The 27,257-nt window shown below is 41.4% G+C and overlaps 1 protein-coding gene across 2 annotated transcripts in view; it reads left to right on the forward strand.

Annotated features, from left to right (window-relative positions):
• The window catches only part of LTBP3 (latent transforming growth factor beta binding protein 3), an 89,529-nt gene that overhangs the window by 17,770 nt on the left and 44,502 nt on the right, over window positions 1–27,257 (forward strand). Inside the window, exons 4-10 of one of the 2 annotated variants that reach the window (XM_075281585.1) lie at window positions 9,923–10,028; window positions 12,588–12,680; window positions 15,337–15,459; window positions 19,074–19,232; window positions 19,336–19,560; window positions 25,995–26,018; window positions 26,751–26,810. In XM_075281585.1, the coding sequence (XP_075137686.1) occupies window positions 9,923–10,028; window positions 12,588–12,680; window positions 15,337–15,459; window positions 19,074–19,232; window positions 19,336–19,560; window positions 25,995–26,018; window positions 26,751–26,810 (790 nt within the window). Of the gene's footprint in view, window positions 1–9,922; window positions 10,029–12,587; window positions 12,681–15,336; window positions 15,460–19,073; window positions 19,233–19,335; window positions 19,561–25,994; window positions 26,019–26,743; window positions 26,811–27,257 lie in introns of both variants that reach the window. The other variant, XM_075281584.1, reaches the window with a different exon arrangement.

Consider the following 27,257-nt stretch of genomic DNA (forward strand, 5'->3'; position numbering starts at 1 on the left):
AAAGATTTGCATTTCATTGCATTGATAATCTTGTTCTAAGCGATGAAGAGAGCAAGTGAACACTCAATTCTTGAAGCTAAATTTAGAACCTGAAATAATGGAGCAGCGTAAACATCTGACAGGGGCTGTGACAGGGACCAAACTTTGATGACTGGGAGACAGCATCTCCAAAGTGGCAGATCTCATGAGTTATTCCTGATAAGGATAAGGAGTGAGCTAGTGACAGGGTTATGGATGCCCAAAGCTCATTGACCACTTAGTGAAGGCTAGTCCCTCTGCAGACATCCCATAAGAGTTACTGTAGCATAAATTGCTTAGGCTAATGCCCCATGAAGCATCCCACAGCAAAAATGCACTGCCGGAAAAACTGTGGCAACAGCGCATTTCAGTTTTTCCAGCAACACTTTTCACAGAAAATTTGCAGAAGTTTCCTTTGAGGACTTTCTGCTTATAACTATAGGGAAACCACTGACGTAGGCTATATCTCTTCTAGTTCATTGTTATTATGGAATAGTCTAGAGTTTGTTTTGTTTTTTTTATAAATCTTGATTTATGTAGTGACATTTATTACACTATCTTCATCCCATACATTTATTTTTAGTTTATAGATTTTCCTTAATTTGGGTTGATAGCTTTCTTAAGTATTTTGGGCACATGAAATCATAGGAGAAAAATGCTAACAATAACATGATACAAACATGGCCTGCCCTGCTTTTCCTTCGTGGGGCAGTGCTCATGGTGCTCAGTGGTACAGAACAGCAAAAGATTATGCAGGCAGTCTTCTAATACTTCTATAACCATGTATCAGTTTCACAAATATTAAGAAAGTAAAATCAAGAAAGAAGAAAGACAAGTACCACTATGAAATACCGTGCCAAATAGCCTGAATTTTGGGTCCACATGGTTCTCACAGCGGCACGTCTAGTGCAACAAACATTGCAAACACATTGCAATGGAGAAGGTGTGAACCCCCGGTGTCACTAAACTGGTTTGACTTGGGGCTTTTCCTAAGGGGATTCTCTTAGTGGTCCCCTGGTTTTGACTCTTTAACCTCCAAACATGGATCTGGGCTTCACTGTAGGGAATTTCCCGGGTTGCTACCTCAGGAGTAGCCCCAGTTTAATGACATGTGACCCTGAAGGGCCAACAGATGCTAATGCATGGCACAAAGGGACAGACAAGAACATGGTCATTGGACAGAGATAGGTGAGGGCAGGTGCAGTTTTTTCTTAATGGTATTACAGGTAGAGGTCAGTGCATGTGAAACAGATTCAGATCCAGTGAGCCAGAGGTTAGGACAGACAGAATATTTTTAAGGGGATATCGTCACTCCATAGGGAGAAAACCACCATTTAGGTGTGTGGAGTCTTATTAAGCCATGAGCGCTCCACTGTGCAAAGGAACATGGGAAGAATATGCAAATATACTTCCATAATGTAATTAGGATGCCAGTGCCTCAAGAATGCACACCAATTTGTATTTTTATAGTATTCACTTTCACAATGAATAATCTGTAATTACAATCTTAAAGGAGTTTTCTGAGCAAAAAAATCTTTTTTTTTTTTTTAAAAAAAAGGTCAGTTAGTTCTTTTATCCTACAGCTCCCATGATGCATTGTGCTTCACTAAGTGCTCACTGTACACTACATTCCCCATTCACTCCCTCCCCCTTCCTGTCTCACTCCCTCACACCCCCTCCCTGTTTCCCTAGCTAGCCCACCCACTACTAGCCCTTCCTAACTAACTAACTCAGTCCACTCCCCCAACCCATCATACTTATCTGTCTTCCTGTTCGAATCTTCTGAGCACAGGAGATCACTTCCTTCTGTGCATCTGAGCCTTCTCCTTTTGATGTCTGCCAATGCCTGTGAAAGTATGATGGGTAGGGGTAGGGGGGTAGTATTGGTGGTGTTCAATTTCTGTAAATGGAGAAATGGGAGATCACCGGAAAAACTGAAAATGTGCCTGTTACGGTCATATGACCACCTTCATGATCTGGGTAAATATACATTTTTCGTGAAGTAAGTTAGAAGTTAGGTGGGAGGAGGGTGTTTAGCTTAGTGTAAAAGTATAATTTTATCCCAGACAACCCCTTTAAAGAGTAATTCATGTTTCCATTTTTTTTGCATAAATCAATAAATGAATATAAAAAACTCTGTACTATATATTAGCAGAGAAAATGCTTCTCCTGACATTTACTTGCCTCCGTCTTGCTGTTAACCTACTCAATTCATTACTCAGACTTGTCTTCACTGAATACAGGCTGCAATAAACAGAAATCTATTGAGAGGGAAACAGGGTGGAGGTAGAGACACAAATGCCCCGCTGCAGATTGATATATATCTCACCAGAGCTTTCTTCACATTAGTACTGTTCAGTACTGCTAAAAACTGCTAAAAAAAAAAGCTGCTAAAATCTCCAAAAAACATTATCTCAGTGTCACCCCTTTCACTATAGAAACTTGACTCTGCCTGTGAGTTCTTACTCATCTTCATTGTCAGTGTAGACGGGATTAAGCAGGAGACAGGGGTAAGTAGTTTAGGAGTCAGATGAGTAAAGAAAGAAACATTTCTTTCTGATATTATATTACCATATTACCATATTGCTACTGATTTATTTTTAAAAATGTAAACAGCAGTAACTCTGTCATATGGTGATACCTAATATTTGTGGGTTTTTTACTTTTATGTAATTTATGTACCAAAATCTTCATTTCATCTGAAATAATGAGTGTTTTTGCTGATTTTTCTATTACTTTTTAATAATCCTATGAATGCATTACTGTTGTATATATTTATTTTACTCTCATAGTGTATTATCAAACGCCATCATGCCATGGTTACAGACCGCAGCAATCAAAGGGTTAACAATCAGGGCTGGGATTCCTCTGACTGCAGCGGTAGACAGAAGGCTATACTTAGAACTAGAGCTTTAGTTACAGCTCGGTTCTTAGGGCAGGATCTCACGGTCCTCCTGTTCAACGCAAAAAGACATCAGTTAAAATAGTACCTGCATCATCCACCGTGACAAGATAGTGGGCGGTTGTTAAATGGGTAACCAAAGATTAAAATGAACAGGAGTAAGAAAACATAAAAAGCATTAAACAGATGATATAGGGTAGTCTGATAAGACACTTCAATAGGATCTATGATAAGTAATTAATATAAATTATACCATCTACAGTATGGTGCAATGAGCAGAGTAGACTGCCTCATGTGGAGCAATGGAGTAGGTCAGCAACACTTAAAGAGAACCTTTCACCTCCTGGGGCACATACGGTGTAATACACCGCTACAAAGCCGACAGTGCGCTGAATTTAGCGCACTATCGGCTTTCACGTTGTGTGCCCTTGGTGAAGAGCTATCGGTGCCGGTACTATAGCTCTTCACCGTCAGAAGGGCATTTCTGACAGTCAATCAGGAACACCCTTCCTCACAGTAGCGTCTATAGCGCTGTATTGTGAGAGGGGGGTATTCCTTACCACCCAGCAATGACGCTCTCACAGTACAGCGCAATAGATGCTACTGTGAGGAAGGGTGTTCCTGACTGACTGTCAGAAATGCCCAACTGACAGTGAAGAGCTACAGTACCGGCACCAATAGCTCTTCACTGGAGGCACAGAACATGAAAACTGAATTCAGCGCACTCTCGGCTTTCTAGCGGTATATAAAACCGCATGTGCCCCAAGAGGTGAAAGGTTCTCTTTAACACCAAGTGGGATGCTGAATAAGCAGATGAATTCAACATTAGGCCACCCTAGCATGCCAGCAATGTATTGATAGTCGGTCTTCTTTACTTATTAGAAGTAATAGTAGGGATCCCTGCCACAAATTAATAGGTTCTCCATGAATTGATCCAAAAAATTAAAAACTAGAACAAATGGCGGGGTACCTCCTTGTGCAAACACCTTCCTGGAGGGATTTCTTGCTGCCTGGTGGGGGAGGGTGACACCATTCATTGCTATTCATACTGTGCATCATCCTGACAAGTTTTTAAGGCACTGACCATGGCTGCAATAATACTACAATATAATGAAGCATGAAGAAGCTGATAATGAGGTTGTGCAGCTCTACCATCTTCTGGCTGTCAGGCTGACACATAGCCTGAACAGAAACAAATGGAGTTCAGTTCACAGAGTTTTTTGGCGAGGATTTTGACGCTGAATCTGCCTCCAAAAAAAGCCCCCAATTTCAGAAACAAGGAACACGACCAGGATGGTTTTATATAGAGAATAGCAGGCCAATTTTTTATTTTTAACAATCATACCTCATACCCAAATGAGCTACTGCGTCTTATTAAAGGGATGCATGTATGCATCAGGGTACGTACTCTAACATTCTTTTAAAATTTTTGGTTTTTTGGACAATTCCTGGAGATACTTTTTAAATCTTTGTTATTCAAGCAGATTAATCTAAAAGGCTATTATAGTGTGTTCATACAGCAACCCACTGGCGGAGTTCAGAGGCCTGGAGTAGTAATGTATATTGTAGTAATGTATATTGTCAGCAGTGGCCTTAGACTCAGCCAAGTTCTCCCGCTCACCTCCTGGGATGCTGCAAAGCTAAGGGGGCCTGCCGGGCATCTGTGGTGTTGCAGTGTGAGTAGTTCCCCCAAGGTGCTTCCCTTTGGCCTTCAGACTCTCTAACCCTCTTAGAAGTTGTAAGGGCCCTTGATTGTAAATACAAGAATAGACTCGGATGACAAAGGTGGAATGCTGCATTTATACCAGGTTTTAGTCCTCTTCCGTTTTTTTTTTTTGTTTTTTTTTTGAGGATATGTCTTTCTGTTCGTGTCTGAATAACTCATACATCTTTCCCATTGTCTTTTTTGAAGGACATTCTATGACGAAGCTCTTGATAACTGTATAAGCTGTGCACCTGTGTATATCTGAAAAATACATAACTTTTCATTAAAGCGAATCTGTCACCAGAACTCAATATATCAACAAATCCCTACAGATAGATAGGTTGAGTGATTCAGCGCCTCTGTTGCTTTTTCCCTGAATATTCTATGGAGGAACAAGGTTGTTTCCATTGCACTATATTTTACAGTGCCTGCAAAATGGATGGGATTCTAATCCCATCCACACAGTACAGCAAAAAATCTATAGTGAAAAAGCTACAATTTCAGAACCGTTTGTGTCTTTGCAAATCACAGTGTCAATTTTATCTATGGAAATGCTGGCTGACTTTCTGTGAAAAAGGCTGCAGAAAAAATATAATGCATTTCCGCTGCAATCTTTTCCGCAGTGTTTTTGGCTGCTGCTCGCTATGCGGGGCCTTAGCCTGATTTAGGTGACTGGCTAGGTTGGGTTGACATGCTAAGTTCTGGTGACAGATTCCATTTAAACATTACATAGCCCCCTGGGGTGAACCTAGCTTTTTTGCCGCCTGAGGCGGACGATAGAAAGCCCCCCCTCCCCCTGGAGGAGGGAGCGGGGTGGAGGGGGCAGAGGGGGCAGGGCGGACGTGGTGGCATTAGCAGGCAGAGAGCAGGCAGGGAGAGGACCTGCTCTCTGCTAAGCGTGAGGGGAGGCTGCTGGAGCAGCACTGCGTCGACAGGGCCTCCCCAATCCACCGCTCGCTTCCCGTGCCGGGCTGCCAAGACGGTGGCGCTAAGCCAGTCCAGGACAGCTTGTCCATGGACTGGCTTAGGTCAGCAAAAATGCCGCCCCATTCAAAATGCCACTGACCCATTCAATTCCATTGACCTACGCACATCACCAGGTATTACACCGTTCGGTGAGCAGGCTGACAACTCCACCTGCAAAACTCAGGACAGGTCCTATTCCTGTTCGGTTTTGAGGCCATGCTCCGCAGCTCCTATTTATTGAATGAATGGGGTCGCAGAAGCACAACCGATGCATGAGTGGCACACAGATGACATTGTTCTGTTCAATCATGTCCAGCAGCGACTCCATGTTTGTATGCAATGGGCTTTAGTCAAATCAACAAAGTATTTCTCCATTGTAAAAAGAAACAGATAAAGTAATTTCATCTCATTTCATCTTTACCACAATAGGATTTATAAACTTTGTCAGTTATGAGGTTGACTAAATAGTAGCAGGTCATTGTAATGATATTTAGGAGAATCTGGAAATGCTTTATAAATAACTTCAATAAATCTCAAGGCGTGAACACATACAGTACAAACGTGTATTAGAAATATAGCAGTATATAAAGATTGTCACGCATGGATTTTTGGAAATGTTTTGGATGTTTTTGGAAATGATTCTAACATATGCACAATATTTATAAAGCATCCTTTTGCCATTTTATATTTCTTCCACATGTTCCTAATATACAATGTAGAGAAGTATTGAACATACTCAAACACACTGTATAGCACTTGCCCCAAATTCACATACATCCATGTGCCCGGTTTGTGAATTTCCTCGTTTCATAAACCTATTTAGTTATTGCAGACAAATATCTTTCGTTCAGTTGACGCTTTATAAATGCAGTCAATCGTCCTAATATAAGGAATCACCACTAAGAAGTAAAGTAATATGCCAAAAAAAATATATGATTCATGTGCAGTGTTAATATGACCTCTGGATGCACCAGAATGTACGACATGCAGTATGTAACACCATCCTGGCAATTCGCAGAAGGCAGCGAATGGCACATATTCTATGAGTGGATACAGATTGCTCTGCGCATATTTTATGCAGAAAGGTAAAAAGGAGCTATTTAGTTTGGAGAATAGATAGCATAGGCCAATCCTACATATCATATAGCTGTTGGCTATCTCTCCTGAATCTACCATACATACACACATTCAGCTGTGACTCATGCATTTTTACAAGTGCGGCGTGACTGCACTTCAGGCAGGACGTGGCTGCTTTTCCATGAAGCTGTGGTCTTCTAGGACAGCTGCTGTCTTCAGCTTAGGTTAACCAATGTATATGAGCCAGGCCACAATTTTCATTTAGATAAAAATATACAATACTATTCTATAAAAAATAAATAGCTGGCAGGTGTTATATTATATGGTTACTATAATATATTGTTATAATACATCCTTATCAGTTTTACTGCAAGTCAATAGCAAGACTGTGGAATGAATTGTCACACAATGTGACATTGTGTAATACAGTTCCCATAGGCTCATGAATTAACCCTTCTATGACAGGTTTTGATAAATGTTTATGACTTTTTATCATAGTAAAAAAATATGCAAATCTATTCTCCAGGACGTAATTAGGAAAACAGTGCACTCTGTACGCCACCCTATAGAGGGCAGCATCCTTAACATCATGAACGACTCAGTTATAAAGTCTTTTTAATCATAATGTGGATTTAATTGCCAAATCAGTATTTCTGTCCCAAAAGATTAAATCCACATTATGATTAAAAAGACTTTATAACTGAGTCGTTCATGATGTTAAGGATGCTGCCCTCTATAGGGTGGCGTACAGAGTGCACTGTTTTCCTAATTACGTCCTGGAGAATAGATTTGCATATTTTTTTACCCAGAATCCCTAGCGGAGCAGGAATAACTTGTAAGTCTCCGTACTGTCTATGTCGGCAAACACTCTCCCTGATGTGTACGATTGTCCCCTGACTTTTTATCATGGCATAATGGAAATCACAAGTGTCATAGTTACATAGTAGATGAGATTTGATGAAGACATCAGTCCATCAAGTCCAACCTATAACCCTACAATCCCCTACAGTGTCAATAACAAATTAATAAAGGCAGTGACTTTCCTGGTTATAAGAGCTGAACTGCTTATCGAGGGGCCAGTATCTGTATAAGGCCGGGGTCCCACATGGAGTAATAAACTCTTGGCCTTGGCTCAAAAAATGCAGCATAATTTGCAACAAAAAGCGTTTCCGTAACAGGGAGTCTTAGCATAAAAGTGCAAACTAAGAATAGACAGGCTTAAAATGTGCAAAATGTATCTGTGTCTGATGCTTTTTGATAAATCCGGTGTATTCTTAGACTATATAGTCTAATATTAACTCACTTATTAGCTGCCTTAAATAGTTTGGGTACATTTTTGTTGCATAGTGTTGCAATTTAGGACACCCCCTTTCCTGATAGGCCACATCTCTAAAAGTCATAAAAGTGTCTAAAACACTTGATAAATGGGGTGCAAAGCATGTTAGACAGGTTTCTGGCATAAATTTCACCAGAATTGTATCCCATTTTACATAGTTACATTGTAGGTGAGGTTGGCTGAAGACATCAGACTATCAAGTCCAACCTATAACCCTACAGTCCCCTACAGAGTTGATCCAAAGATAGGCAAAAAAAACCCTTGAGGCTTATGCAAATTTCCCCAGTTCAGGGGAAAAGAATGCCTTCCCGACTTCAATCTGGCATACAATATAAAACCCTGAATCAACGTGTCCTTAACCCTTAAGCCTCCGTTCCCACGGAGTAACGTGTCACGCATTCAGACACGTATACACGTGTCAAAGTGTGAGCGCTCAAAACAGATCCCATTCACTTCAATGTGTGCCGGCTTACGGGCGCTACACATTGAAATCAATGGGAGGCTTTTTAACCCATTAATTTCAATGTGTAGCGCCCGTAACCCAGCACACATTGAAGTGAATGGGATCTGTTTTGAGCGCTCACACTGAATACGTGGCGCATTACTCCGTGGGAACGGAGTCTAATAGTGTTCTCTTCAAGAGAGGCATCCAGACCCTCTTTAAACTTTTTTAATGAATCCACCATCACCACTTCCTGGGGCAGAGAGTTCCAGAGCCTCGCTGTACTTACTGTGAAGAATCCCCTTCTATGTTTCTGGTGAAACCTTCTCTCCTCCAGACGTAGAGGATGTCCCCTTGTCATTGTCACTGGCCTAGGAATAAAAAGATCCTTAGAAAGTTCTTTGTATTGTCCCTTCATGTATTTGTACATTGTTATTAGATCTCCCCGTAGACGTCTTTTCTCTAAACTGAATAACCCCAAGTTTGTTAATCTATCGTTGTACTCCAGTCCACCCATTCCCCTAATAATTTCGGTTGCCCTTCTTTGCACTCTATCTAGTTTGATTAAGTTTTTCTTGTATACTGGGGCCCAAAATTGTACACAATATTCTAAGTGTGGCCGTACCAGTGATTTGTATAGAGGCATAACTATTAGAGATGAGCGAGTAGTATTTGTTCGAATATCGAATCCTATTATAATCTATGGGAAAAAACGGGAATGTTGTTCCGGTTTCTATGGAAACCAAAGTTAGACACCTTGGATCCTCCAAGTTTCGGAAGTAGCAGGATGAGGAGCACGAGGAGGTTTTTGCATTGAATTCAATGGAATTTTCCCGCGTGGTATTTGACCGATACGAGTATTCGATCGAATAGTAGTATTCAATCAAATACTACTCACTCATCTCTAATAACTATGTCCTTGTCATGAGAATCTAGACCTCTTTGATGCATCCCTTAATTTTATTTGCCTTGGCAGCAGCTGCCTGGCACTGGTCACTAAAGGTAAGCTTGCTGTCCACCAATATCCCCAAGTCTTACCCAGTAATTTACTATTAAGTACATAATTAGACGTTTTATTACGTCGCCCAAAGTGCATTACCTTACATTTGTCAATATTAAACTTCATTTGCCAAGTCTCCGCCCATGCTTCCAGTTTCCTTAGATTCCCTGTAATATTCTACTATCCTCCTCATTATTGATTACCTTACAAAGTTTAGTATCATCTGCAAATATGGACACCCTGCTTTGTAAACCCTCTACCAGGTCATTAATAAAGATATTAAACAAGAGAGGACCTAATACTGACCCCTGTGGCACCCCACTGGTGACTGTGGCCCAGTCTGAATATTTACCATTAACAAGTACCCTCTGTTTCCTATCAATGAGCCAGTTGCTAACCCAAATGCATATGTTATTTTGCTTTATCATTTTTCCTAGTGTATTTCTGTATATGATTTGACTCTTCATTTATTATAGTGTGGTTCTAACCCTCTCCCTGGACTGACCAAGGAAGAAGATTGTTGTGGCAGTGTAGGGACATCTTGGGGACACCACAAATGTAATAAGTGTCCCCAGTTACCATGTGAGTATAACATTTCAGTTAAACTACCAGTAGGGTGATGGGTTAAAGGTGATGCTACAGTTGCCAGATCGTAGACTTATTGTTGCTCACATGTTATTGTAATTACAATGTGGTAAGGGTGTACATAGGTGTACATAGGGAAGAATCCTACTGCTGCATCTAGTTCATGAAATGACATCTCACCTACCAGGACAACATACTAACTGATGCCCCTACTGCAATGTTTCCCTTCTATAAGACCAGGGCTGCATATCTCTGGACAATTCCCTTTTTGGATTGCCATCATGGCTGATCACTGGGGCCTTTTAGTGATTTTTCTTTGCAGTGTTCTTCACATATATTTTGTATGACCCATTAATACCGAGGCTACTGAATTCACCCTTTAATTCAACATCAACATTATCAGTCTAAGACATTAAAATTTTACATGAACATATGTTTTGGAAAGACATGAAGTCTAGAAAGCTTCTTCTATTTATTTTATATGGCGCCATCATATTCTGCAGCACTTTACAGATATTGTCAGTCACTGTCCCATATAGGGCTCACAATCTACATTCTCTATCAGTATGTCTTTGGTGTGTGGGAGGAAACTCACGCAAACACAGGGAGAACATACAAACTCCTTGCAGATGTTGCCCTTGGTAGGATTTGAACCTAGGACTCCAGCACTGCAAGGCCGCAGTGCTAACCTCTGAGCCACCATGCTGCTGTATTGTTATCAGTATTCGCATGTCCATTCTGGACATAGGAAACCTCATACATGAATTGCATGAACCTATCACCAGACCAGTCCCTATTGAACTGTAAGCACAGTCAGATAGCCAGGGTTTTATTGCTATCTGATAAGTCCCTAATTGTTGAGATATTAACTTTTTTCCTAATATTCTAATGATTTGAGGCAATTGATCACACAAAACAGCTCTGCTTTCCAGCAACTAGTTCCTCCATCTCTCCTTTCTTGCCTGCTTTGATATACATGTACACCTCCCATCCTTATCGATAATAGCAGGGAGGTAGATCTTTGGTGCGATGAGAGTAACGGCAATGCCCTCATTGCATCAAACAGTTCATTATTAGAGATGAGCGAACACTGTTCGGATCAGCCGATCCGAACAGCACGCTCCCATAGAAATGAATGGAAGCACCTGTGACGCCGGCCGGCCGCCGGCAAAGTCAACGACACAGGTGCTTCCATTCATTTCTATGGGAGCGTGCTGTTCGGATCGGCTGATCCGAACAGTGTTCGCTCATCTCTATTCATTATATATCAGGAAAAAAGCTAGAAGCAGAAAAGAATATTTTATTCATATGAACTTCAGCTATTTGACTGTGTTTATAGTTCAACAAGGACTGTTCTGGAGACGACATGCTCTCTTTAAGCTTTATATGCTTCCTAATAATAGCTCGGTGGCCCTTCAGTGCTTGAATCAAACCCATAAGTAATGGATACACACAAAAACAGTTCCAGCTTTTCAGGTACGCACAAAAGGTTAAAACTAAAAGAAAACTAGTAAAAATAGGAATCATAGCCATACAGTAATATAAAAAACATTAAATTTGCTTACTATTAACCCTAAGTAAATGATAACAGGGGCCTACTTCATGAATTGTTAGTTCCCAGGCCCAGACTGTACGATGATGAATATGGAATGTTGCATACCATAAAAACAGAGTAAAAAGACACTTTCCTATTGTGGTGGGGCCAAGCTAAGGGAACCAGTCCTTATATTTATAATGTGAAACAGATGCAATATGAAGGAACCCAGCCAACATGTAATTTACATGATTAACCTAAAATCGCATATTATGCAACTCGATGGAGCTATAAAAGTGCTGTAAGAAGCTAAGCATAGAAACAAGTAGAGATCGCACATAACTATAGGAAGTATAGCTGTTGTTTGTTTGTTATAATATACTTTACTTACACTTATGCTGTTACATGACTCTATACATTAATATATAACACATAAACAATGTTCAGAAATTCTGTCTTACTTCACTGTAACATATTACAGAAGAAAAAAGTTCAGTTTCTTTGTCAGACAGTGAAGCAGGCTTAATGGATACGAGCTGCCAGGGAAGGGCTGATACCACTTAATGCCCAAGGGATCCGCTCAGGATATTAGGATGCAGCTTGAATCTGTAACGGAATTTCGTTACTATTGTGCCTCATACACACTTTTACACTCTGACTCCTTTTTTTCTGACTTTTTATTGCTCTGTTTCTTTTCAATTCTGTATTTTACATTTGTTACGGACAACCGTTAAAGTATGTGCAGAGTAAAACGTCCCTGGAAATCGACACCCATGAAGAAAAAGGTTCAACAGGTTTTGGCTGCGCAGAAGGCAGATCATTTTCTCTGTATATACATATCCCGTCCTTCATCCCCTCCCTTTCTTTTTTTCTCACTTCTCTCAGAATTTGGATTCAGATTTTCCAGAGCTGTTGGAAGTAAAATCCATCAGACAATAGTGAGGGGGATGGGATGGTGCATGAGGTATATTAACTATTCATGCATAGTGTACAGTGCATAACCTTTTTCTGCTGCTCCACAGATTCTGGCATACAGAAAACGGCCCCATTCCGAGGAGAGTTTGGTTCAGACTGCCCGCAGGGTTATAAGAGACTGAACAGCACTCACTGCCAGGGTAAATATCTAATAAACCGTACCAGCTGAATAAAAGGTAACATGTAAAATGTATATGCCATGTATCTGAAAACCATAACACAGGTTGTACTAGAGTCTGCTGGGGGTAACATTTATCGGTTCCCCATGTGATTGTTTACACTGATCAGTTTTGCATAAATTGGGCCTCATATTTTAATTAATAACTGAAATAAATATGCATTTGATAATATGACTCACAAGACTTTCACCATAATAATCAAAGTATTACTTCAGATGTATCTATGATTGGATTCAATAATAGTATACTTCCTTTCTTGGGCCCCTGCTGCTTTTTTGACCCCCTCCTGCCCATGGCATTCCCACTTCCTCTTCAGCCCTTTAAGGGGACCCCTGCCTCCCATATCACATTGCTGATCCTGATGGCTGAAGAGGAAGCAGAGGTGACTGTGGGCAGAAGTATTTGTTGGGCGAACCTCTCCAGATTCGTCTTGTGAAGTTGGTCTGGTATATTTCGTTCGGATAAAACATGCCCAAAAAAAAACTGCTTTTTATTATATTCTGAAGTCTCCTGGGCTCCACCGCCAGTCTTTGGGTCATTTTAATGACATCAGTGACTGAGGCCTTTAATTGGTCCTCAGTGGTCACACCAGAGTCACCATTATGATACCGGTCTAACCCATGTGACTGCTGAAGACCCATCACAGGCCTTAGGTATGACGTAATTTTTCTATGATGTCATTGACGAGCTCCGAAGAGAACAGGGAATCGTGCCGGAGCACAGGAGAGGCGAGTAACACTGTTTTTTATGTTTAATTATCTTCCCTGAGCCTCTGCACATTATACTCTGGGAAGAGACCCAAGAGTACAATAATAGTTTGATGTTGGTGAACCCCCCAAAATTTTGGATTCTGCCAAACCCAAAAATTTTGCAATGTACAATATAGGGGCCACTTTGGAACATTATATTGTGTGAAGGGGCCACTGTGATACATTATTTTGTGTGGAGGCAACTCTAGGATGTTATATGGTATGAAAGGGCTACTATGGGACAGTATTTTGTATGGAGGCCATTATGGGACCTTATACAGTATGGGGGCCACTATGGGACATTATGCTGTGTGGAGACCACTATGGGAAATTATACTGTGTGGAGACCACTATGGGACATTATACTGTGTTGAGGCACCATTGTGGGATATTATATTGTGTACAAAGGGAGCATCTTACCATGTGGGCACTACAAAACGGGGCGCTATGCTCTGTGGGGGTGGAGCGCCCCTCAAGTCAAAAGTTTGCAATTGTGCCCCATCTTAGTTATGTCCCCTGATGAATCCTATTGCACTGATCATCCCCTAGTGGTGGTTTTAGACAACCCATATTTTATCATATTCTGTATAAAGAAAAGTATGGCTTTGGATTCCATCAATATACGATCAATACATTAAACTGGGGATGCTCAGATAGAACGCCACATTTATGAATTACCTTTACCACTTTCTCCAACACATGCTAGTGTGTCTAGAAAACTATACATATCTACAAGTTGCAGTACTCAAACTATAGAGCCAAATGGAGCATGTAATACTGTTTGGCGGCCATTATGGCCTTTGCTTCCATGGCTCCTATTCATTTAAAAAAAGGAGCCACGGAAGTACGGCCCATGCACAGGTGGCATACAGGGGTATCCAGTGTCCCCTGTGTGCTGCCCGTTCTTTTAACTCACAGCTGGCCAGTTGCAGCACGGTTGTCTGTAACCAGCCTTAAAGTGGGGCGGCATCAGCCAGGTGATCTTCCTGACTTTAGTCAGACTAACTCCCAATTTCTACAGCTTCAATCGCAACCTAAAGACACATCTTTTCAGACAGGCCTATCACAATTCCTAATGTAAACCCTTCTGTACCGTAATTAGAATCCCTAAAACAACCCACCACTGCTTCTGTTTCTACATTACCCCACATGATATGATGCAATTTCAGACTAACTTTATATGTCCAGGCACCATCTGGACGTTAAAGGACACGACTGTAGACGGCTCATACAGTTTTATGTTTGTGTAATGACAGTAACCTCTATTAAAAAATGGTCTGACCTCTGTATAAGCAATGCCGCCCCTTCTACCTCTTGTGTCACCCCCTCTACCTCATAGATTATAAGCTCTTGCGAGCAGGGGCCTCAGACCCATTGTATGAAATGACTATTTCTTTGTAATGTCTTTTTTGTCTGTACTTCAAGCCTACAAATTGAAAAGTGCTGCAGAATATGTTGGTGCTATAGAAATAAAATGTCTGGATAATACTGTACTAAGAGAGCAGAATCATGTGGTGTGATATAGCATTGATCCCAATACTGCAGTCTAAATGATTAGGAACACACAGTGTGCACAATGATTGGAATCAAGGTTATATCTTATTGTACATGTCATTGCCATAATTATTGAGCACAACAATTACAGGGGCTAAGTTTGCGTATTGCAATTTGTGGAGTAGTTTAGGTCAGCTCTGCACTACATTTGGGTCTTTTTGTGTGTAGCGAAGTATACAAGGCTGTGATGGACATTGTATGGAGGAGATATGTGGCACAATACTCATTAGAATTCATAAAGCTTACATTATGTCTAAAACATAATGGAAATGGACTTTACAACAAAATTGAATGATTATCTACTTTTACAACAGATATAAATGAATGCAGCATGCAAGGAGTATGTCAAAATGGAGAATGTCTGAACACACAAGGAAGCTTCAGATGTGTATGTAAACATGGATATGTCTTCATCAGTTCTCAGATGCGCTGTACACGTGAGTCTCCTGCCGTCTATGCTGGATGGAACCAAGTTTAGAATATGTGTCATATGAATGCAGTATTAAGGCAAAATGTTTTGCAAAGCTTATACTGTTTTTTATAGTTTTGTACAAAAAACAAACATTTTTTTGTGACACTTGGGGGAAGTTAAGCATCAAAAGCAGCAGCTTCCTGGACTTTACAGAGGTGTTTGTGGTGTTGAGTGCCAAATAAACAGCATCACAGCTAATGGTAATCCATAAATAACATTACACATTACACATTATTCAATGTGTAAATGATAGAAGGAATGAAAACAACAAAACATCCTAGCCCGCACACAGGGCAATATCTCACTTCTTCAACCCTGGCTAGCTTCTGAGCTCAAACAAGTCTCTTCTGGTTGCCAGTCCTCTAGAGACAGATCACCTGTCTGTCTCCAACTGGTCCACTCTCATTCTATGTGCTCCTTCCCTGGAGTTGGGCCAGGGGGGGTGATCTTGTTTTCGGGTCACTCTCCAGCGCCCTCTAAGAACACCCTCAATATATATTTTTATGGGTCCATACTAACTTTGCAATCACTAAGGCTGCAACCACTGAGAACTTTACTAGTTTTTTTCTATTGAACAGTTTCTTCTCTTTGTATAATCCCTACTTGAATGGTCTCTTCACAATAAGCTGATCACAAAGTGTCTCACCCAGCTAGGACCTCATATAACACCCCACCTTGGGGTGGAACATCAGCCTCACATCTAACTATTATGACAGCTTGGAGACTATTGAAGGCTCCCAGTTTTGTCATTAGAATACTTCTGTTACAAGCTGTGTAAGGCAGCCTGTAATAGAAGTATACTGATTTTTGTAGTGCATTCTATTAGTGATCGGACTCCCTGATATTCAAATCCACTAGAAAGTCTTAAAAAAAAAATAAAAAAAAATAAAAAAAGCATAAAAAAATTTAAGAAAAGTTAAAATTCAAATCACTCTCCCTTTCCATAGAACACATATGAAATTAAATGCATTGAAACACATATACACTAGGTATACTCATGTCCGAAAACACCCAGTCCATACATTGAATGCTGTTGTAGAAAAAATAAACAAAAAAACAAAAGAGCTGAACTGCCATTTTTCATCTCCCATAAAAATTTAGACAAAAAGCGATTAAAACAAAAGACATTTCGCAAAATTATATGAATAAAAAGAACATCTGGCCAAGCATAAAAGACGCCTGTTGCATCCTTGTACATAGAAAAATCTATCTATCTATTTATTTATTTTTTGTACTTGTTATGGATTTTTTTTAAAGGTTTTTGAAGATTTTTTAAATGTCAAAATAAAACTGTATAAATTTGATTTTGCCATAATCGTACCAATATACACAATACAGGTGACATTTCATCTTGGCTGCAAAGTGAACGCTGTAAAAACTAGGTCCGTAGGAAAGTCACGCAAATGCAATTTTTCTTTTATTACACCCCATTTTTTTTTTCCAGCTTCTTGGTACGTTATACGTTATATAAAGTACAAAACGTTACCATTGCAGAGTACATTTCACACAAAAATTAAAGGGGTTAGCCGGTTTCTAATATTAATGGCCTATTCTTAGAATAGGTTATCAATTTTAGATCTGCAAAGGTCCAACACACGGGACCCGCACAGGTCACATGTGCCCAGACAGTGTGGTCCGCGGTATTGTTTACATACCACAAACTGTGCTGCTCACTTACCGTAAAGACTGTGACGGCAAGTGTAGGTACTGCAGCACTATACCACTGAAATCTATGCGGTAATACTCTCTATGTGCAGACAATACAGATAATTTTTTTTTTTTTAAATGTAGATTGTGAACCCCACATAGAGCTCACAATGTACATTTTTCCCCTATCAGTATGTCTTTTTTGGAATATGGGATGGAAATCCATGCAAACATGGGGAGAACATACAAACTCCTTGCAGATGGTTTAATGCCCTTGGCAGGATTTGAACAACAGGACTCCAGCGCTGCAAGGTTGCAGTGGTAACCACTGAGCCACCGTGTGGCCCCTAGACAATACAGATAATTGGTACATGTTTTATTCATAATAAGAACTGCACAAAGGATCACAGGATATTCTTTGTATGTGGAAGAAAGTTGACAATAACACATCATTTTTAACCCTCTGCCTTCCAAAATCCATTAATTTTTTAAATTTGTCCATTCATAGAGCATTATCAGGCCTTCTTGTTGGCAAATGTTACTTACGATAGGTTCACACTAGCGCCCGGAATCCGTTCTCAGCTTTCCGTCTTCTGCATGACAGAAAGCTGTCAGACCGGGTCTGGCTGTGTGTGCCGGTCAGCGTTTTATGGTCTCCGCCGCAAAACCGTTTTTTTAAAATCGGACACAGAGTACTGCATGTCCGACTCTGTGTCCAGTTATAAGAAAACGGTTTCGCGGCAGAGAGCATAAAACGCTCACTGGCGCTCACGGCCGGACATCTTTCAAACCCATTCAAATGAATGGATATGAAAGAGTCCTGCAGATTTCCGTCTCCTGCTTAGTTTTGTGCAGGAAACGGAAACCTGCATGAACGGAGACCGGGCGCAGATGTGAACGAGCCCTTATATGATACACTAGAAAAAACTAGGAATAGGATGGAATTAGAAAATAATGCAATTGCGCCCTTTCCTTATTGGTTTTGTGTTCACGGTGCAGTAAAAGTAACGTTATCTATATGCTGCAGATTGGTATGATCACGACAATATTCATAAAGTTTCAATAAAAAATTGAATTACAAATTGAAAACTTTGAAAAATAAAAGTCAAAAAATCTCCATATTCTGCTTATACAGCTTTTTTTTATTCTATAGTTTAGGTATTTTTTTTTAGATACGAGGATACTTACTATGTTTATATTCTTTGTTATTTATTTTCGTATGAGATCTAAAGAAAGGGGTGAATTTAAAATTAAATATAGATTTTTATATTTTAAAAACAGTTTTAAAATATTTTTTTTTACTTGTATTATTACACTCCCTCCTTCCCAGTATATTGATGTACTGCAATATATTGCAACTATCATAGTAACAGATTGTTACGACGCTCTGGGAGGAATGGGGTCTCATACAATATGGGTGCCCTTGTGCTGCTGTGCTTTAGAATGTCTTGACTTGAGGTATCTAAAGGGTTAAGTACTCGCAACCAGACTGTGATCGTGAATATTTCCACCAATTCTCTGAAATCCACTGTACTATTAAGGCTTATGTCGGGTAGTGGTTAAACATCTATATAGGAAAAAAGTATGTACATTTTCTAGTATGCTATGAAATGCCTTACCATAGGCTATGTTTCCATGTTTAGGTTTTGTTTTTTTGTATTTTTTTGTTATATGATGTAAATAGCTATTATTCTTTAGCTCTGTAGTACAGGCCATGCACTAGACAGCACCGTGGCCTTTTCATACAACTTAGTGGTAGGAGCCCCTGGTGTCCTACCAATCACATATTGATAACCTATACTAAGGAAAGGCCATTAATATGTAAATCCCAGAAAAACCCTTTAACACTAGGCGTGCACTTCATATATAGGTCATAACAGAAAATGCAATTTTATAGCAATATAGCACACTTACAATTAATTCATCTCATAGAGGAGAAGTCTGATGTGAAAAGTCTGTGCTACAGGCTAATAGGCCAAGAAGGTCAATGTCAGCACCCTATTTCTATCCGGATGACTCAACAGTTATGTTGCTGTAGTGTTGGAAAGGCTTGGGGTCCTCAGTGTGAAGCATGCCCTACTGAAGGAACAGGTAGGAATGGACAATATCCTCTTACAATTTTTCTCAGTGATTATAATTGGTCATTAGGTAACAGACTGACTGTAATAACGCCTTCTGATTCCTTTCTTTCCAGCATCTTTTGCAGAGATATGCCCAGCTGGGAAAGGGTATCACATCTTTAGTACTCATCATACTTTTATGATTCAGGGTCAAAGTGAAATCACTCTGCATTTGCAACCAGATCTAGGGGATCAGCAGGCTATTCCTCCAAGAACTCCAGATATAGGTCCACCTCCAAACATCCTGGAATTGCCACCACCACAGAAGATACCAGATCTCGATTCTAATGAAGGACAGCGTGAGTCATTTTCAAATGTTCTAATTTTAGTATAGAAATATCCATAGTATTTCAAACACTCTCAATGACATGCAGAGAGTTAAAAAGAAGTTCCTGGGACCAGTACAAAATCTGTAATAGGCCTCCACTAAGATAAGATAAGATATTCCTTTAATAGTCCCACAATGGGGAAATTTCAGTGATACAGTTTCATAGATGGTACAGTAGTATATAACAAGAGAGAAACACATACAAGCTCATGGCAGATAGAGAAATCCTAGGAATCATAGCAACTAAAAAAGAAAGAAACACAGACACACTGCAGGATCATTTAGTTCTCTGTGCAGATTGATGTTAATAATAATAATAATACAGCTGACTTGGTTGTAGGACACGAGGAGGGGGGGTCACAGCATGTGGATATAACAAGCAGAAATTTTTGCAGAGGTGGGGGACATATCATGATTAGAGATGAGCGAACACTAAAATGTTCGAGGTTCGAAATTCGATTCGAACAGCCGCTCACTGTTCGAGTGTTCGAATGGGTTTCGAACCCCATTATAGTCTATGGGGAACATAAACTCGTTAAGGGGGAAACCCAAATTCGTGTCTGGAGGGTCACCAAGTCCACTATGACACCCCAGGAAATGATACCAACACCCTGGAATGACACTGGGACAGCAGGGGAAGCATGTCTGGGGGCATAAAAGTCACTTTATTTCATGGAAATCCCTGTCAGTTTGCGATTTTCGCAAGCTAACTTTTCCCCATAGAAATGCATTGGCCAGCGCTGATTGGCCAGAGTACGGAACTCGACCAATCAGCGCTGGCTCTGCTGGAGGAGGCGGAGTCTAAGATCGCTCCACACCAGTCTCCATTCAGGTCCGACCTTAGACTCCGCCTCCTCCGGCAGAGCCAGCGCTGATTGGCCGAAGGCTGGCCAATGCATTCCTATACGAATGCAGAGACTTAGCAGTGCTGAGTCAGTTTTGCTCAACTACACATCTGATGCACACTCGGCACTGCTACATCAGATGTAGCAATCTGATGTAGCAGAGCCGAGGGTGCACTAGAACCCCTGTGCAAACTCAGTTCACGCTAATAGAATGCATTGGCCAGCGCTGATTGGCCAATGCATTCTATTAGCCCGATGAAGTAGAGCTGAATGTGTGTGCTAAGCACACACATTCAGCACTGCTTCATCACGACAATACAATGCATTAGCCAGTGCTGATTGGCCAGAGTACGGAATTCGGCCAATCAGCGCTGGCTCTGCTGGAGGAGGCGGAGTCTAAGGTCGGACCTGAATGGAGACTAGTGTGGAGCGATCTTAGACTCCGCCTCCTCCAGCAGAGCCAGCGCTGATTGGTCGAGTTCCGTACTCTGGCCAATCAGCGCTGGCTAATGCATTCTATTAGCCCGATGAAGTAGAGCTGAATGTGTGTGCTTAGCACACACATTCAGCTCTACTTCATTGGGCTAATAGAATGCATTGGCCAATCAGCGCTGGCCAATGCATTCTATTAGCTTGATGAAGCAGAGTGTGCACAAGGGTTCAAGCGCACCCTCGGCTCTGATGTAGCAGAGCCGAGGCTGCACAAGGGTTCAAGCGCACCCTCGGCTCTGCTACATCAGAGCCGAGGGTGCGCTTGAACCCTTGTGCACACTCTGCTTCATCAAGCTAATAGAATGCATTGGCCAGCGCTGATTGGCCAATGCATTCTATTAGCCCGATGAAGTAGAGCTGAATGTGTGTGCTAAGCACACACATTCAGCACTGCTTCATCACGACAATACAATGCATTAGCCAGTGCTGATTGGCCAGAGTACGGAATTCGGCCAATCAGCGCTGGCTCTGCTGGAGGAGGCGGAGTCTAAGGTCGGACCTGAATGGAGACTGGTGTGGAGCGATCTTAGACTCCGCCTCCTCCAGCAGAGCCAGCGCTGATTGGTCGAGTTCCGTACTCTGGCCAATCAGCGCTGGCTAATGCATTCTATTAGCCCGATGAAGTAGAGCTGAATGTGTGTGCTTAGCACACACATTCAGCTCTACTTCATTGGGCTAATAGAATGCATTGGCCAATCAGCGCTGGCCAATGCATTCTATTAGCTTGATGAAGCAGAGTGTGCACAAGGGTTCAAGCGCACCCTCGGCTCTGATGTAGCAGAGCCGAGGCTGCACAAGGGTTCAAGCGCACCCTCGGCTCTGCTACATCAGAGCCGAGGGTGCGCTTGAACCCTTGTGCACACTCTGCTTCATCAAGCTAATAGAATGCATTGGCCAGCGCTGATTGGCCAATGCATTCTATTAGCCCGATGAAGTAGAGCTGAATGTGTGTGCTAAGCACACACATTCAGCACTGCTTCATCACGCCAATACAATGCATTAGCCAGTGCTGATTGGCCAGAGTACGGAATTCGGCCAATCAGCGCTGGCTCTGCTGGAGGAGGCGGAGTCTAAGATCGCTCCACACCAGTCTCCATTCAGGTCCGACCTTAGACTCCGCCTCCTCCAGCAGAGCCAGCGCTGATTGGCCGAATTCCGTACTCTGGCCAATCAGCACTGGCTAATGCATTGTATTGTCGTGATGAAGCAGTGCTGAATGTGTGTGCTTAGCACACACATTCAGCTCTACTTCATCGGGCTAATAGAATGCATTGGCCAATCAGCGCTGGCCAATGCATTCTATTAGCGTGAACTGAGTTTGCACAGGGGTTCTAGTGCACCCTCGGCTCTGCTACATCAGATTGCTACATCTGATGTAGCAGTGCCGAGTGTGCATCAGATGTGTAGTTGAGCAAAACTGACTCAGCACTGCTAAGTCTCTGCATTCGTATAGGAATGCATTGGCCAGCCTTCGGCCAATCAGCGCTGGCTCTGCTGGAGGAGGCGGAGTCTAAGGTCGGACCTGAATGGAGACTGGTGTGGAGCGATCTTAGACTCCGCCTCCTCCAGCAGAGCCAGCGCTGATTGGTCGAGTTCCGTACTCTGGCCAATCAGCGCTGGCCAATGCATTCTATTAGCCCGATGAAGTAGAGCTGAATGTGTGTGCTTAGCACACACATTCAGCTCTACTTCATCGGGCTAATAGAATGCATTGGCCAATCAGCGCTGGCCAATGCATTCTATTAGCTTGATGAAGCAGAGTGTGCACAAGGGTTCAAGCGCACCCTCGGCTCTGATGTAGCAGAGCCGAGGCTGCACAAGGGTTCAAGCGCACCCTCGGCTCTGCTACATCAGAGCCGAGGGTGCGCTTGAACCCTTGTGCACACTCTGCTTCATCAAGCTAATAGAATGCATTGGCCAGCGCTGATTGGCCAATGCATTCTATTAGCCCGATGAAGTAGAGCTGAATGTGTGTGCTAAGCACACACATTCAGCACTGCTTCATCACGCCAATACAATGCATTAGCCAGTGCTGATTGGCCAGAGTACGGAATTCGGCCAATCAGCGCTGGCTCTGATGGAGGAGGCGGAGTCTAAGGTCGGACCTGAATGGAGACTGGTGTGGAGCGCTCTTAGACTCCGCCTCCTCCAGCAGAGCCAGCGCTGATTGGTCGAGTTCCGTACTCTGGCCAATCAGCGCTGGCCAATGCATCCCTATGGGAAAAAGTTTATCTCACAAAAATCACAATTACACACACGATAGAGCCCCAAAAAGTTATTTTTAATAACATTCCCCCCTAAATAAAGGTTATCCCTAGCTATCCCTGCCTGTACAGCTATCCCTGTCTCATAGTCACAAAGTTCACATTCTCATATGACCCGGATTTGAAATCCACTATTCGTCTAAAATGGAGGTCACCTGATTTCGGCAGCCAATGACTTTTTCCAATTTTTTTCAATGCCCCCGGTGTCGTAGTTCCTGTCCCACCTCCCCTGCGCTGTTATTGGTGCAAAAAAGGCGCCAGGGAAGGTGGGAGGGGAATCGAATTTTGGCGCACTTTACCACGCGGTGTTCGATTCGATTCGAACATGGCGAACACCCTGATATCCGATCGAACATGTGTTCGATAGAACACTGTTCGCTCATCTCTAATCATGATAACATGTGGTAGTTCCTTTGGTAGGTGGTGAGATCTCCCGCTCACAGCTGATAGTTCGGTATCTTGCATCAGCACTATTGTCCTTTTAACCACAAAAAATGCCCCAAATGTCCTTCATCATAAGCCGTCCTCCTCCTCCTTACCACAGTGTTCTACTGCCCCAAGGAAGTCAGAGACCATCCAGGTATACATGGTGCTGCTCTCTTGCCAAGCTTCCATAACTCCTGGGGTAGGTGGGTGATGGTTCCCAGGCTGTAACAGTGTCCCACGTGTCCACAGTAATAGAAAGAAATACCAGTCCGCTGTAGCATCTTCACACATCAGCAATTGATGCCAGAAATCATCTCCTTGAACGAAGAAGTCCACACTTCCATGTAGGTTTCTCTTCCATGCCGCATGTTCAGCCATGCTGTCCTAGCTGGGGGGATGGTAACAGGCACATGTGGAAACCAGCTGAACCAGGTCTTGAGTCCATGCTTTACAATGGAAACAAAAGGAACAAAAAAACTCCACAGGGTCTTCCATTCAATTCATAGTTGCTAAATTCATAGTGCTAGATTGCTTGGATACAGGATTCTTGAAGATACAGAGAAAAAGAGTGAAAAAGGAAAGAAAAGTTTGCTCCCAGCTTGGAGCCCTGTATCAAGGCAGCCAGCCTCTCAGGGGGCGACGCCTAACCATGTAATATGTATAATACTGGTGCCTTGTTATGCTATAACAAGGCTTTTGGGGCCCTTAGCCTCCAGGGCCTGGTGTAGACGGCTACCTCTAGACACCCTATAGTTATGCCCCTCATGACAAGGGCCTTATTGAGGGAAATGCTCTACATGAAAACCACTCTTCTAATGTCCAGTCAAGTTTTTTACTGGTGACAAATAAAAAACTAAAGCTTTACGGTAGACAGATTATTTTTTACATCCCAATGCTTTCAGACAGGTGTAACTGTATATTATATGAAGTCTTCTTCTCCATCATTTCTGAGATCCTTATAGAAGCTACAACATAAAAGAAGTATAAATGTATTTGGGGATATAATGAATATTGTAGTAATGGAGGAGATGATTGATAACCAACAGTAGTTACATTTTAATGGTGTCACTGAAAAAAGCATGGTTGGATAATGTATCTGGTTACCACTTTGAACAATGGTTAGGATGCCATTGTTACCATGCTGGTGAATGTGACTGTTGGCATGACAATTATTTACTTAAAGAACGCAACTTGCAAATAAAGTTTTGTGTTTGGGCAGTTTCTGGTAGATTATTTTAAGGGGATACATTTTAGTAAGTGTAAAAAGGTTAAGGTTAGGTTCACACTAGCATTCGGGTTTCCATTCTTCAGGTCTGCTAGCCTTGGGGACCCTGAAAGACAGAAATCCTATCCACTTAAAAGCAGTTACAAGGGGCTCAGTTATTAGCACTTCAGCCTTACAGTGCTGGAGTCCTGGGTTTGAATCACACCAGGAACAACATCTGCAAGGCGTTTGTATGTTCTCCCTGCGTGGATTTCCTCCCATTCTACAAAGACATACTGATAGGAAAAAAAATGTACATTGTGATCCCTATCTGGGGCTCACAATCTACATTCAAATAAAAAATCAAAGCGGTTACACACAGAAACATATAGACTATTATGGGATCCATTGAGTTTCTGCTGAAAATAGCAGAGAGAAAAGTCCTCCTCCTTACAGGACCTTTCTCTCCTCCGATGTGCAGCAAAATCTGAAACGGAGAAGCTAGAATGCTAGTGTAAGTCGGGTACTAGAGTAACGCTAGGTTCACACTATCGTTCGAGCCTCTCCATCCCAGATTTCATTTAAAATCATCGGAAAGAAAAGTCCTGCAGGTAGAACTTTTCTCTCTGCCGTTTTCCGTGGAACATGGATGGAAACCTCACAGCAGACCTCGTTCTAGTCTATGGCATGGGTCATCAACCTTTGGCACGCCAGCTGCTATGAAATTACAATGCCCAACATGCTTCATTCATTTCCATGGGAGTTCCAAGAACCGTAGAGCAAATATGCATGCTGGGAGTTGTAGTTTTACAATAGCTGGAGTGACTAAGGTTGCCAACCCCTGGTCTATGGGATCCATAGGTTTCTGTGTATAATCGCTTTTTAAATGGATAGACTTTCCATCTTTTGGGCCCAAGAGTGGACTTAAGGATGGAAACCTGAACACTAGTGTGAACCTATTCTATCAAGTTCCTCCTAAACTGTGCATTTTTTTACATTTATTTTTACATATAGTCATACACGCTTTGTACATTTTGTTTGTGTTTGTTGAGAGGGTATAGACTAGAGTATACAATACATATAAAGCAAAGACATACAAGAGTTAAATCATTCATTTGTATATGCTGCCTTTAAACATAAACTTGTCTCTAAATATATGTCCTTTATGTTCTAGGTGAAGTAACAGAATCTATGGTAAGTTTATTTATCTGTTCAATTTTCAGTGATGAAAAGGCATTAAACAGGGCCAAGAACTGACTTTGTGCCTCTGTGATATGGGAGCTTCTGCCATCAGTCCAGTTAAAGTAGTTTCATAGTCTGATGTACCCATGGTTTACCCATTATTTTATTTGTCTTCAAAGCAGCTGCCTGGCACTTATAGATAACATTCATTCCCCTTCAAGTCCTCAAGTGCACCAAGGTTCATTTGTTCCTAGTCACTCCATACCTTTCCACTGGCTAGCCATTTTCTTTATGTGCATTTTTTCTATACTCATACTTTGTCTGTGTTTAAGTAACCATATTAAGGCCATACGTAAAAAACTGCAACTGACAAGAAAAATGGAGGAAAAAAAGCTGAAAAAATGCAGAATTTTTCATATTTGACTCTCCCATATAAGTCTATGGGAAAGCATTTTTGAAAACACTGCATTTTCCCCAGCGTTTTTTTTCCAACAATGTATGGAAGAAATTGAATGAAATCTTATTCACTTTGTTGGCACTGTAAATGCTTCATTTTTTTTCTGCTGTATTTCCATAATAGTCAAAAAAATACTGCGTTTCTATAACATATGGCTTCAGGCTAAAAGTGGTGCCATTAAGTTCCTATAAAGGATCAGAGCTGAAACGAAAAATATTCTACGGCAGGAAAAGCAGTATTATATATCTTGAGGTATTAATTCCTCTTATCTGTTCACATTCCAGCTTCCAGTATTCATCACAAACCCAGAAGAAACAATGTCTTTGCCGTCTCTTTTTCCACCAAAACCTGGTAATAAAACCATTTAAAGAATAGAAGTTACTTGCTTAAAGTTTCTGTTACAGATGTGCCAAAATGTTGCCGTAAGCACCCACCTATGGATAACATAGGTGTAAGATACCATACACCTGTATATGGATACAGGTGGATACATTTATACCACTTGTAGCCCGCCTTCAAATATTTTTAAGAAATTTTAATAACTCACAAAAAATATAAAAGCATTCTACTGTCGATAATACAATACTCAGTAAATATACATATCATCTAATATATAATCTTCCCACAACCAGCTACTCTACTTTAATACATTTTTATGTGACCACAATAATAATTTGTCTACTTGAAAAAAAGGGGAAATATGAAAGAAGTGGAATATGGAAGAACTCACACTCAATATAACCATTCAATGTAAAAAGAATTAAAAAGTACCCCCTATGCACTACATTAATGAATAGG

This window comes from Leptodactylus fuscus, chromosome 7 (genome assembly GCF_031893055.1).
Source record: "Leptodactylus fuscus isolate aLepFus1 chromosome 7, aLepFus1.hap2, whole genome shotgun sequence".
NCBI classification, from domain to species: domain Eukaryota; kingdom Metazoa; phylum Chordata; class Amphibia; order Anura; family Leptodactylidae; genus Leptodactylus; species Leptodactylus fuscus.